Genomic DNA, 13,745 nt, shown 5'->3' with positions numbered 1-13,745 from the left:
CATTTTACTTCTACTGATACCAAATATGGATATGAAAACACAAAATTGAATCAAAACAAATAAATACTGGAATTAAACATCACTAAAAGAAAGAAGAAGAAGATGAATTATCCCCATTAAGATACTCATCAACCATATCTTTAACAGATCTAGCAGACAAAGGGTGAAAATTATCACTCCATTCACTAACAAAACCTTTCACTAAAACCCACTTCTCCTCTTGCTCCATTTTGCTCCACTTCCCTTTCAATTCCTCTTTTTCCATATCCAAATACTCGCACAACTCTCTGAATAGAAGTTGTTTGCTTTTCTTCATGGCTTCTTCTTTTTGAGCTATATGAGTATTTATCTTTAACACTTCTGTAGCCAAATCTGAGGCAAGATCGGCGTCGTCGATTTTATTGTTGGTGCAGGAGATTTGGGGTTTGAATCTTCTGCTGAAATGGGTTGCGATTGTGGATGGATAAAGGTTGGATTTTGGGGGTTGAGAGAGGGTTTTGGGGGTTAAAAGCTGGATGATTTGTAAGGCCATTGGAGATTTGGGGTTTCTTGTGGGTTGAATTTCGATTAATCTGAAGAGATTAAGATATTAAGATATTAGGGCCGGTGGATTTGTGGGAAACGGGTAAATAGGATTTTACTACTAGGAGAATACGACTCAACACTGAACAGAGGGAAGATGGGGAAGAAAGATGCATTTTATCTGCAATTTTACCCTAAACTGAAAAGGTCCATGGAATTGCCAGGTTGGCATATGAGTAGGATTGGTAACGGGACGGAGTTAGAAGTCCATGGAATTGCCACGTTGGCATATGAGTAGGATTGGTAACGGGACGGAGATTTTTTTCCTGTTAGCGTCTGCCATGAGCCAAAATAATTATCAATGGAATGAGGATAAATTTTTTTTTTTTTTCCGAACTTGAAATAGGGACGATGGGCGAGGGCGGAGACAGAAGGCCGCCCTTCCAGCTGCCCAAACCACCCGGATTGTTTCGGCCCCTATCTCTAACAAATTAAAGTTGGTGATAGTTAATTAGTTAATTTAGTTTGTATTTAATCACAAAATCTAACTTCATTAATATATAATAGGAGATAAATATCCTGAAATCCGTTCAAAACGACTCAATCTTACTTCTTCTGTAGTCCAATTTTGAAAAGTTATACAGTGTCACAGAAAAAATACAATGAGTAACATTTTAGTAACTGGACTAAATGTTAAATTTGGCAATTGACTAAAAAATGTATAGGGGTGCAAAATGTTTTTGGCTATATAAATTAGAAATTCAGCTCATTTGATTCAGACCTGGAAAGTATAAAACAGAACTAAAAATATAATTTTACAAGAATTGCTGGGAAAACAAATAAAAGAATATATAATTTTACAGACATTTGAAATTTCTAATTTACAAGATAAAGATGAAGAAAATGCAGTAATTCACTCACCTATTTTCACCTCCCTAAAGAATTTCCTATTTTTCTCTTTCCATGCCTAACATATAATTTCAAAAACATTAATGCTAACATAAAAGCTTTTTCACCTGATCCACCGGAATCAATAACTCCGGTGAGGATACTAGAAGCTTGTATTTTCATAACCTCAGATTTCACCAGAATCCACAGTTGGTAAAGCATTTCTACATTTCACTCTGTAATGTAAAAAAGTTTGCATCATACAGTAGGGACTTCGTATCTCTCTTCATCATTGATCACCTCATCTTCGTACTCTATGAATAAGCTCCGACAAGATATCAACCCATGTATCAGGAACACCTGGTAGGCACCAGTGCATGCAATCCTGACCCCATATTGCCACAGCATCCTTCTTTCCAAGCCATATTGCAGGGTGGGCGTCGGCTCTGAACTCGCTGAGATGAGTTAAATTCAGCAACTGGATATCTGTGCCTTTCAGTGTCTCTTCAATAGCGTAGTTGATCTTTCTTGCTTCTTTGTTCACTCCATTGTTTCTGGGATCAAACCATAAGTCAAGCTGTCCGAGTATCAGTATGCAGTCTCGCGGATAATTTTAAAATAAAAAACATACTCAAATTTGGACCTTCTGTGTAACATTTCGTGTCATGTCAATAAACCCCGAAAGAAATGTATGGAGTCAAAGGCTTAGCTCTAACATTGTAATGCAAATTTCGTTATTATTAATATGAGGCACGGAAGCATCAAGAGCAAGTTGCAGTCAAGTTAATTATACCTCGTCTTCCTTCAAGAGCTCATTGGACAAACAACTTCCATTTTCATTCCAGTCACCACCATAAAAATGTCGTGGCGATTGCAGGCGCCAGAATTTGAGCGTCTTGCTAGGGACTTCTTTTTGTATGTAAGAGACCATATTCTCAAGAACGACTTTGAGTCCATCGAACACCTCAAGAGGAGGAAGTATTGGCTGACCAGCACGATAAAAAACAAGAGGTTTCTCTTTTGGGAATTTGTCGTAACTCCACCTGTATTCAATAAAATTATTTTGCACTCAATCATTTGAAACGCACAACTGGAAAATAAAAGGAACATTTGAAATGCACTCAATAACTCATTAGGAGCCAAAGTTTGAGTTTTTCGAGTGAAGTTAGTAAAAGCTATATTGTTAAATATGGCGAGACGTAGTTGATTACAAACTACTTGCCTAAAAAAATCAGTATGTTTTCTTTGCCAGATACAGTCAAAACAGAGGAATAGGCAGTTTATTTTAAGCAGTTCTTAAAATTTGAGAAGAAATTACCAATGGCCAGTATTAAATACGAGGACATCATAGAAATCGCTAATGCTGGCCCAATCATCTGCAGGTATGTCAACATCTACACGGTATGTTCCCTTCAGTACATCATTGGAGAGTTCTGACTGTTTTGGCCGCCACCTATATTTGATCAGCTACAAGCAAGTAAGGTTTCATTTTCCGAAATTTCAGAAAATAATAAGAAGATATGTCTGATACTCTTCTAGAACAGAATCATCAGATTCCAATGAAATGCATCAAAAACAAAGAACTGCACCAGAACTAAACAAACTAAGATCAATTTAAGTCCACTATGGGGCCGTCCACAGTGCTAGAGACTTGGAATAGATTTCGAACAAAATTACGAGTCAATATCATAAAAAAAAACCTAGTTCAATCACTTGCCAACAAAACTGGACCTCGAACACAGAACAAAGATGCTGGTTGCTGTATAATGATTTGCAGCATAAGCAGCATTTCAGTAGAAAATGTATTCAATAAGATAAATAAAGTAAATTTTCTTGACATAACTAATCATCCTTTGGGACTCCCACTGTGTCGAATGGGTTATGTAGAAGATGCTGATTGAACAATTTCCCATTGTCATCACTCTAGTCTCAACAGCAAAAGCCAGACTAAAAATCAGTACACATGTTATTACGGGAAGGTCTCACACCTCCGACAAAATTAGTGGTCAATGGAAAAAATCGTCATCAAGAGGAAGTATGCGGATTCCACTTGGGAAATGCAGTTCATACTTTCAGATTTAACATTAGAATACTAGAGCCCGGAGGCATGATATGGTCTTAATTAGATAAAAGAAATGTTCTAATAGCTTTTGATTGCCAAAATCTTGAAGTGTCATTCGAGAAAGATGACAAGCAAAAAGCTTATATGAGTTACAAATGAAGCTAGGAGGTTTGTATCCTTAAAAATTTGATTAAAAAGACTCATCGCATTGCAGCGAGTTTCTTCTCTATTACTTCTTCGGAGGAGATCCACTGATCATGACAATATGAATTCCACCCCCAGATATCCATGTAATAATTTTAGACAAATATCATGTACTTCCATGAACCAATTAGTCGATCTCCTTCGACAAGCTACAGCCATTCTATGCAACATAAGACAGGTCCACAAACAATTAATACTAAAGTTCATTTCTAAAAGGAGATAGAAAAAATAAGTCATGCATATGCATTTCCATTATACAAAGTAGCCATAGTTCAGGGTTTGCAGAGAGGAAATGCATAATTTTGCAGCAGAATCACCAATATCAAAATCATAAGAAAGCTTCATTTAAATAGTAAAACAGCTTCGAATAGTCAGTTAGGCTTAATAACTTTACTGTTCGACGGATTATCATGAACAATGTTTCTCACAGCTGCTTGCTGTACCATTTTACAGATTTGATCATCTGAATAGCACGTAGATTTCAAGCTTTTAATGGAAAATGTTAAAATCACCTTCTGGTTTCAGCTAGTCCCCCAGAAAACTTTTTTGACAAATAATAAGCAATTCGACGAATAGCAAGCAATTATACATGTATATCTCACAAAAGATGTATATTGATCTCAATTTCGTTAAGTTTTCCTAGAAGATAGGTTCAATTGGCACATAATTACAAAGCACTAGATTCTGCTAACAACATTAAAATTCACAATTAACAGAAGTAAGACATTACTAGAACTGCAAACATACTGAATCTAAGAAAAACTCACTCATATTTGGCGAGCAAAACAGCCCGATGATAGCCCACAGTGACATTGAATTTAGGGAAATAAGCACCTCTCCAAGCTCCCTTCTTTTTCCACTTCTTAGCACCAGTATCAGCTACTCTAAGAATACACAAAAACGAAACTATGAAATTCTCATTCAAAGAATCGCCAACAAACCCAATGTTCCTATTCCTCATCATCCCCAAAAATCTCTCTGGATTGATTCTTGGCAAATCGCATTCTCGGGGCATCCATTTCCAGGAATTGATAAGACCCATGCCTTCTCGATTGTTTCTAAGGCAATTCCAGGCGTTTCTATGGAATGGGCAAGATTCTCCATAGAAGGGCTTTGGGGCATTAGGGTCTACTACCCAGTGACCTTCAAAGAGATTGCAAGATGTAGAAGTGGAAGTTTTAGGGACGGGTGTGAAGGAGAAAGGAAGGAGTAAAGTGGAGAAGTTGTAGAGGAGGAAGATAGAAAGGAAGAGGAAGAAAGGGAAGAAAGATGGAAGTTTTGATGGCATTGCTGATCCACCATCTGCAATCCAGAGAAAGGAAAAGATTCCAGTTAAGAGAGGTTTGATTCTTTACTCTCTCTTTTTTTTTTTTTGTTATTATAATGGCATACATTTGTATCCTAAACTACGTATTCAAAATCAATTAGTACCTTATACTATTAAAATTATCGATTAGATTTCTGAACCAAGTAAAAATTATTAATTGAGTTTTCATTCTAAATAAAATTCATCAATTAATTTTAAAATAGAATGAAGATCCAATTGATGGTTTTTGTTTGGTTCAGAGATCTAATTAATGATTTTGATAATTTAACGTTCTAATTGACTTTAAATCTTTAGTCTGAACAGCTAAACGAAACGAGGTAATACCTATGATAGTTAATAAGGCCCATCTTTTCGATTTTTACATATATTAAGCGTTTTATTTTGATGATTGTGTTTTTGTATTTTTAGATTGTTAATGGAAAAAATTGCAAGGGATTTGCAAACTTTTCCATTACTAAACTCTTCAAAGCGTTCATCCAATTAAGTTCTTAAAGCTTTCAAAAAAAAAAAATTAAGTTCTTAAAGTTTTATTCATATACTAGAACTCGGAGTAATTTAAGATATTTAACAAGTCAAATCAATTTAAATTGGTTTCTTTTCCTAACGGCGTTTGTTCATTGTTTGTCAATAATTAGTGCTTAATAAAATTATGGTGAATTATTATTATTATTATTATTATTATTATTATTATTATATAAAATATCAAATATATAATAAATTCTAATGCAAAAATTAACTAAAATAATTAAATAAAAATTAAAAATAATATTTTTATTTTTTTAATACATGTTTGTAAGATTTCTTTTAAAGCGTGCATAGATTAAAAAAATTACTTCAAAAAATAATTTATGTTGGTAGTGTTTGGCAGGATGCGGGTTTATTGTTGCTTTTGCAACCTTTGGCGGAAGCGGTTGATAGTTTTTTAGATTTTATTTTTGCTGCTATGACTGTTTTATCCATGATTAATGGGGAGAAATTCCTAATGATATTGTGGAGTTTATGGAGAAGCAGAAATAAAAAGTTGTGGCAGAATGTAGTGGAAAGCTCAGTCCAAGCTATTACTGTGGCTGCCGAGGTTCTGAGGGATTGGAGAAAGGCGAGAGCTGCTGCAAGGTGTGGTGTTTTGGGGGCAGTAGGGGGTCTGTTTGAAGTTCTGTGGCAGAAGCCGTCCTTGGGTCTAAAATGTAATGTGGATGCGGCCTTTTTTGGGGATACCATGCAGGTTGGAATGGGCGCTGTTTTAAGAGATAAGGATGGAAGGTTTGTTGCAGCAAGAACCGCAACTGTTGTTGGATTACCGTCGGTGCAAGAGTGTGAGGCGTTGGCACTTCTTTCGGAATTGAAATGGGTGACTGTTAAGCCCAAAATATACCTAAAATATCATTAACATTTACATCATTTTTATTACAAATTCGTGTTATTTATATCTGTTTAGATTACTTTTACTCTCGAATATCTTTCTTTCTTGCAAGGTACCTAAATATTTGGTAAAATCCAAATAGGAACGAAAAAGGATCTAAAAGAAAAATCCTACAAAAGGAGTCAAAGACGACGTAAATCGAAAGCGCCAAGTCGAAGACACGAATGAAAGCTAAGAAGTGAGAAAAATCACCGGGCCGCGACAGTGGATCCTCAACCCACGGCCGCGACACGCGTGGTATAGCTATTTCTCCCCTTCGTCCGAAGCTCAACTCAATGCTACGTCATTCACGGCCGCGGATTACCATCCTCGGTAAGTGCAGAAAATTTACAAAGAGCATTTAACATATGCTGAAAATCCAAGAAACGCGTTCGTTCAAGTGGATAAAAACGGACACGACTCTTAACCAACGGATACATCACTTCAAACACAACCCTTCAACATCTATAAATAAAGAGTTGATGTTGAGAAAAAGTAGCAGTGAAATGTTATAATATAGATATAGAATCAGAGCGTAGAACTTATGTCGAAGTTCTAAGTAAACACATTTCGAGAGTTAGAAATTAGATTCTGTACAAAACAAGATGAGGTACACATATTGTTTATAGTTTAATTACAACTCAGTAGCGTTTAGACATTGTTCCAGTTTTAGTTTGCATCATGGTAGTGGCCGACCGAATCCCTATTACGAAGTTACAGCGAGAAGATTGAGTAGAGTGTTCGCCCCTGAGCCTGACAACCTCTTAGGAAACCCAAGGAAGCGGAACCGATCAAGCCCTTCACTTGCACGCTCTCGAAGAACTCGATGCTCCTTGTTCTCTGTAAACTTGTATCAATTTATATTTCATCTAATAAAGTCCGTTCTATTTGACAAATCGTTATGCAGCACTTATGGTAACCAATCCAATATAAGTGAGGCTGGTGTTTTCATTAATATGCACTTGAATTCAAAATCATTACAAGGAAACTTTGTTGAACACTTAGGCAAATTATCATCTCGAAAGAGTTTTAATTTGAGTAAGGGCAACTATCCCGAAAGGGTTTTGTCGCGTTCAAAGCCAATTAATTAGAGGTTCCGTCATTTATTTCATCATCATAATTGATACAAAGTTTAAGTTGTTTTCTTTGCTTAATGCAAATGAATAAATTCATTCGTTTTTCTAAAAAGTTCTAAATGTTCCTGTTTTGTAAAATTCATCCTTAAAATCAGAAGACCTTTCTAACAATCGATTTATTCTAAATATAAAATCTTATTCCAGCATTTTCAAATACTCAAAGTTCACAAATTCAATTAAACAAATTTCCTAAATTCAATTAAACCAATTTTCACTTTTCATTTACATTTAATAGTAAATCTAACTAGTTCGAAATTAACAGATTCAAAAAATAAGTTTTTTCGTTAAAAAAACGTATCCCTGTGGGATCGATATTTTTATTACTACAAGCGAAACCGTGCACTTGCGGAAATCGCTCAACAGTGACAGATGAGAGTTTTAGCCAGGTGGTTTTTGAGTCGGATGCGAAATCTGTGATCGATGCTATTAATTCCAAAGCTGACGATGTATCGGAGTTTGGTTCGTCAGTGTCCTGTTGTCGTTCTCTTCTTCTTAACAACAATTATTCTGTTTGTTTTGCAAGGCGACAAGCGAACGAGGTGGCTCACTCTTTAGCGAAGTCCTCTCGTTCTTATTCTTGTCCCATGGTTTTTGACGTTGTTCCGTCTTTTTTGCTAAATGTACTTAATATTGATTGCCCGATAGAGACTTATTAAATGCATTCTTTTCGGAAAAAAAAACTCTCCATAAAAAAAAAATTGTTACGACTCTCCATAAAGTATTAGCAATTTAATTTATTAATGTATTTATATGAGTTGCTCCGATATCTTAATTATTGTTAGGTAAAAGACTAAAAATAAACCTCGTGCTTTAGTTGAAAAGGAAAAATAGTTTTGCGGTTTAAAGTTTACAAACAAAATATGTGGTTTGAGAAGTTTGCAGTTAAATGATTTGTAAGTTAAATTTTTCGGTGAAACAATACGTATGTTTTAGTTAATTTGTAAATTCAAACCTTGTATAAGGTAACTTGTAAAGTCCGTTTTTTAATCGCTCCCTTTTGAAGTAAATAGCCACTACAATATTTTTTGATGAAATTTTTGAGTTTGGAAACTGCACAAACCATATAATACTGTTTGTAACTTTTAAACCATGGAGCTGTCTTTACAAATCAGTCGCATCATATGGTTTATTTTTATACTTTTTTCCTAATTTTTATTAATAACAATATCATTACAATACAATTATTAGAAGAATCATATGACAAAAAATGGAGATTTTGATTTAGACGATAAAACGTTGGATCTCCTATAACTTTATTATGAGAAGTCAAGATTGGTAACGTCAATGTCATGTTCCTACGTCGGAAGCGGTCCGTGTGGTATACTTTGACAGTTAGGGGTGGCAATAGGGCGAGAAAAAACCGAGAACCATGGGGATCCGAACCGACGGGACCGGAGAAAAACCGAAATTTTTGGGTGCGGGGTTGGGGGCGGGTGAAGTTTTACCCCCGAAGATTAAATTTGGACGGGGGTGGGTGTTACTATCCCCGAACCGTGGGGATCCCCGCCCCGCCCCCGGAAACCCGTCCGTGAAGATTCTCGAAAAATCCCCAAAAAATAATATATATATATATATATATATATATCCATATTTTCTTAAGCATTCATAATTCAGATTTACCATTATATTATTTGTATCATATTATTTGAATTTAATATCAATTTATTCATACATCCCAAGCTCTATATAGATATCCTAAGTTAATTCTATCAAGTTAGTGAAGTGCGTAAAATCTAAACTATAATCTAACAAATCACAAATATAATAGCTTTTATTTTATATATAATAGAAAAAAGAACAATGTCAGATATGACAAATTGACCCCTCTTAATGAGATGTTAATATTTAATCTCTCATCACTTTCTAATATGATGTGAATATTTGTAAGATTTTTTTTTTCATGATGTCATCCATAATACATTTATGTAATATACATAAATGCACCATTTCTTTCTCTTAAAAAAAAACACTGCCAGAATCATTGTTTCTTCTGTCTCAGTTTTCAGAAGAAAAAAATGCATGTTTTTTTCATCAGCAAAATTATGGAACTAACTTAATACTAGTTGTCAAGGATTCTAACGTGACGAGTTTCTACCAGTTTAGTTTAAAGATGCATTTCACATACATTTACACGTTCTAAAATCATTCATATGCTAAAAAAAATACAAAAGTTTACCTACTGACCCTATATTTCTAAAGTGTATGTACTTTTTGATAATTTATCCTAATTTTTGGATAAAAAAGTTTAGTGATTTTTGTAATTTTTTAATTTTTTTTTTTGGGTAATGTGGATTCCCCGTCACCTGTGGGGACCCGTGCGGGGCGGGTGTGGGGGCAAAAAAATCCTCGAATCTCTTTTTGGGGATTTCCCAAAACCGTCACCGAAAGTATTGGGGGCGGAATGGGGAATGCATCCCCGCCCCCGTCCCGCCCCGTTGCCACCCCTATTGACAGTCAAGTTAGATATAGTAGAGGCTAGAAATAAATAGAGAGAGAGAAAGTTATCGTCTCAAACTATGGAATGAGGTGGCTCTGTTTATAGGGTTTGGATCCATGGGATGCAGAATGTCCAATAATACCCCTAACGGAATATTTTAGCCATGGACATCCTCCAAATATGTGCGAGTGCGGTCGGTCGTGCGACATCGAGAGGATTCAGATGCTTCATCATAAGTCCCTCATTACTGGTCGAGTTAAGTCACTGCATGCGACCAGTCCTAAAGGGAAGTTGGTTTTGCTGGGCGAGGCACTAGAGTCAACTGTCTAGATGGAGGGAGGACCTTTCTTAGGGTACTGTTTGGGCTTGAGCGTGAGGCCTCAAGGGGGGAGAGTGTCGAGGTTAGCTACCGTGGTGTATCACATGCTGCCACGTGGTTACATGGGACGTTTTGCTTGTGATTGTGCAATTATCACGCGTGATGTGCTCTGTTAGAGGTGCATTGATCGCATGTTCCCCCAAACATTAATACTTGTGACGGTTGGGCTTCCGAGTTCAATTATAAAATCTATTTTTGCTTGCTTTTTGCCAGTTTCGCTCCTTTTTCATTTGCTCTTCTTCTTTCTTGGCTACATTTCTTGGTTGTTTAGTGGTTTCCGGTGAGAAAGCGGGTTTTTTGGCGAGTTCAGTGAGGTTAGTGTTTCGTTACCTTCTTACCTTTTCACTTTTTCGCCTTTATTTTCTATATATTCCCCCTAGTTTGAGAGGAACCTTTAGGTTTTTTAGCATGTCTAGTAGTGAACTGCGGTCAAAAAGTCATATGAAGGAGTAATTATAGGTGGAAGTGGAGACGACAATGTCTAGTCATTGGGGGAGGGGTCTGAGCAAGACTTGTGATGGTTTGCCTTTTTGGAAAGGAGTGATGAGATCCCTTCGACGTCGGAGGTAGGTGGGAAGAGAAAAAAGAAAGTTGTGGTAAAGAAATCGTCGGTTTTGCCTTGTCCAGGTGGGGGCTTAGTTTGTGAGAACCAAGTTATTGTGACCATACATATGCTGGAGTCCTACAAGGTGGCTGGTCTGAGCGTGGGTAGCGTCTATTGCAGGCTATGAGAGTTGATGTAGCTGCAGAGGCCTGGTACGAGGAATGTGTCTGCAAGACGCTGTTTTGACCTTTTTAAGAGGTCGTGGCGCCCAATGTGAAGATGTTGGAGGAGGCATACAATATTATTATATCGAAGGATTTGGGGGCTATGGCGCTCTGCTACCAGTTGGACCGACCCTTAATCCTAGCAGCCCCATCACGCTCGGAGTAGGAGAATTACTAATATAACCCTAATGAGATGGTTGTGTATAAAGAACAGTTGAACGCTGGGATGAGGTTGTCTTTATTACCTTCCTTTCATGTGGCTGCCACGTGGGTATATGTTAAAAGTGGATTGCGACGTGTCATTTACATAGATGTCATGTAAGTTTTTTTTTTTTATCGAATTTGGTCTTAGTGACTTTATTAATATAAATAATTTTCTAACAATTGGCACAGTCGCGCCTATGTGAGGATTTTTACAATATTATTCTGATTTCTTCAACTCAGGTGATTTAAATTGGTTCACCAATTTTTGGCCGATCGGACGGGCCTAGACGGCTCCACAGCCTTTTAAAAAGCGGACCCTTAAATTTTTTGACAGTTTTTTTAATTTAAAAAATATATTAAATAACGGAAAACTAAAAGCGAAGACCTAATAAAACTATCAAATGTTATTTTTAAAGATATTAATATTATTTTGTTGACACATTCTTTTATTAATGTCATTTGGTTGGCACATTTTTATTTTTTAAAGACATTAATGTAACAAATATTAAAAATATATATTTTTATTTTTAATTTTTTATATTATTTTTACATACTATAATTATATATATATATATATATATATATATATATTTATTTATTAAAATTAAAAAATATAAAAATACAAAGTAGATTAATTCCTGATTGATCCTTTGTGGCCCTATTCGTCCGACTAGCATCCATTGTTTTATACAATCTTGAACATAAATATGTTACTTTAGTGACTTTGTTGTCTCAAAAACTGTTTTAGTGAGTAACATTGCACATACACCCTACTTGAGTGACTATGTGTGCTTGTAATTCAGATAATAGTGACTATTGATGCTTGTAACTCGAGCCTATAGTGTCCATAGAGTTTCTACCGTATGCAGACATCCATCTCTCTTGAGGAAGGTCGAACGCCTAACTATCCTAGTCCCTGGTGAACTAGAGTGGATCGCTTAAGTCAGTATCAACTCCTAACATAGGTTTGGTGGAGATCCAACGTTAAAGTAGTTTTTATCTTCTATTGTATTCTTTATACCAACTTAGCCTTCACTATCAACGTACATTTTTACTACTCCATGTCGAAACCTCGTTGTTGCAACCTTTCTTTGAGAAGTTTGCATTGAATTCATTTTATTTTTCCTTACAAAATTTAAATGTATACAAAATAAAAGGAAAACCATTTCCTTAATGTCTTTCCTTTCCAAAATAAGTTGAATTGGCATTTTGTTCCCAGCAATTTTTATTTTTATTTTCGTTTTCCGTTGAATTTGTGATTCTATTCTGATAATAACTTCTATACATGATTCGAATTCGTTAATATCTTTATTGTATTTTGAGAGACAGTAACCAATTACAGGTAAATTTATCCTAAGAAAATTGATATAATCATATATTTGATTACTTCATTTTACTTTTAGTTGGTCAAAAGGTTTAAAAAAAACTGTCAATTTAATAGGTTTCTTTTACTTTCAAATTCGTGATAGTTTTTATGTCCTAATGGTTTTTTAACATTACTCCAAACCACAATAAAAAAAAAATGGTTAGATTTTGAGTATTTCTATACAACGATAGTTCCTTGGTAATAGCTCATTTTTAGATCTTTTAACAAATTCTTTTGTATTTGATTTAACAAAAACATTCTTTCTATTTTCACAAAAAACAAAACACGTTTCTTATTTAATTTTTTTTGTCCATAAAAATACTGGAGAGCTAAATGAATGTTATTGAAAGATCACATTGCTAGCTTATGAAAAGAAGTTAACACAAAATTTTCCATGAACTTTAAAAATAATAATATATACATCTATTCATAAAGTTAATACTAATATTATTTTTCATTTCTAAAATTATCTGATTATTTAGAATTTCAGTTCTAACATTGATTTAAAACATAACCTTATTAATCTTTCTATATTTTAATAACTTATTAAATTTACTAAACATTACTTATCAATAAACTAAAACCTAACAGCCGTAAAAAAAACAACTATAATAACAACTATTAGTTGAACCGAACACATCTATAAGTGTTTATTAAGTTTAAAAAATAACGCTTATAGCTATTTTAAAAAGAATTCGGGCTAAAATCTTAGCAAACAGCAAATAACAACAACAAAAAGTAAATAACAAAACCAAACAGGCCCAACTATCTCGCCAACGTATAAATTACCTAGCAGTCAAAACCTACATTTCTGCTATATTTCAGAAATGGCACAGCCCTTATTCATGCCAGCAAAATATGGGCATTTCTAGTGCACAGTTCCTGCAATTTAAACAACAAAAAGAGTGGCAGTTCCACTGATTTGAGACCAAATAACACAACACTAACTAAGCTATGTACTGTTCAACAATCTTTAATCTTTAATTGGGAAAGAAACAGATTAAAAAGTGTCCAACCAACTTTGAACAGATAAATTGGATTCACTCACCAAAA

The 13,745-nt window shown here is 35.0% G+C and overlaps 1 protein-coding gene across 2 annotated transcripts; it reads right to left on the bottom strand.

Moving 5' to 3' along the window:
• Positions 1-1,315: 1,315 nt before the first annotated feature.
• On the bottom strand, positions 1,316-5,046 carry LOC136227803 (protein trichome birefringence-like 12). 2 transcript variants are annotated; one of them, XM_066016557.1, is made up of 4 exons: positions 4,444-5,045; positions 2,729-2,863; positions 2,204-2,453; positions 1,316-1,987 (listed from the first exon to the last, which is right to left on the bottom strand). In XM_066016557.1, the coding sequence occupies exons 1-4, from the start codon at positions 4,962-4,964 to the stop codon at positions 1,712-1,714; spliced, it is 1,182 nt and encodes a 393-aa protein (XP_065872629.1). In that variant the 5' UTR covers positions 4,965-5,045; the 3' UTR covers positions 1,316-1,711. The 2 variants fall into 2 exon arrangements, with proteins under 2 accessions (XP_065872629.1, XP_065872630.1); XM_066016558.1 differs by having other exon boundaries at positions 1,765-1,964; positions 4,444-5,046.
• Between the last annotated feature and the right edge of the window lie 8,699 nt (positions 5,047-13,745).

Source organism: Euphorbia lathyris, chromosome 4 (genome assembly GCF_963576675.1).
Source record: "Euphorbia lathyris chromosome 4, ddEupLath1.1, whole genome shotgun sequence".
Taxonomy (NCBI): Eukaryota; Viridiplantae; Streptophyta; class Magnoliopsida; order Malpighiales; family Euphorbiaceae; genus Euphorbia; species Euphorbia lathyris.
Note: the sequence above shows the minus strand (reverse complement) of the source record. Positions and strands in the feature narration are given on the sequence as shown.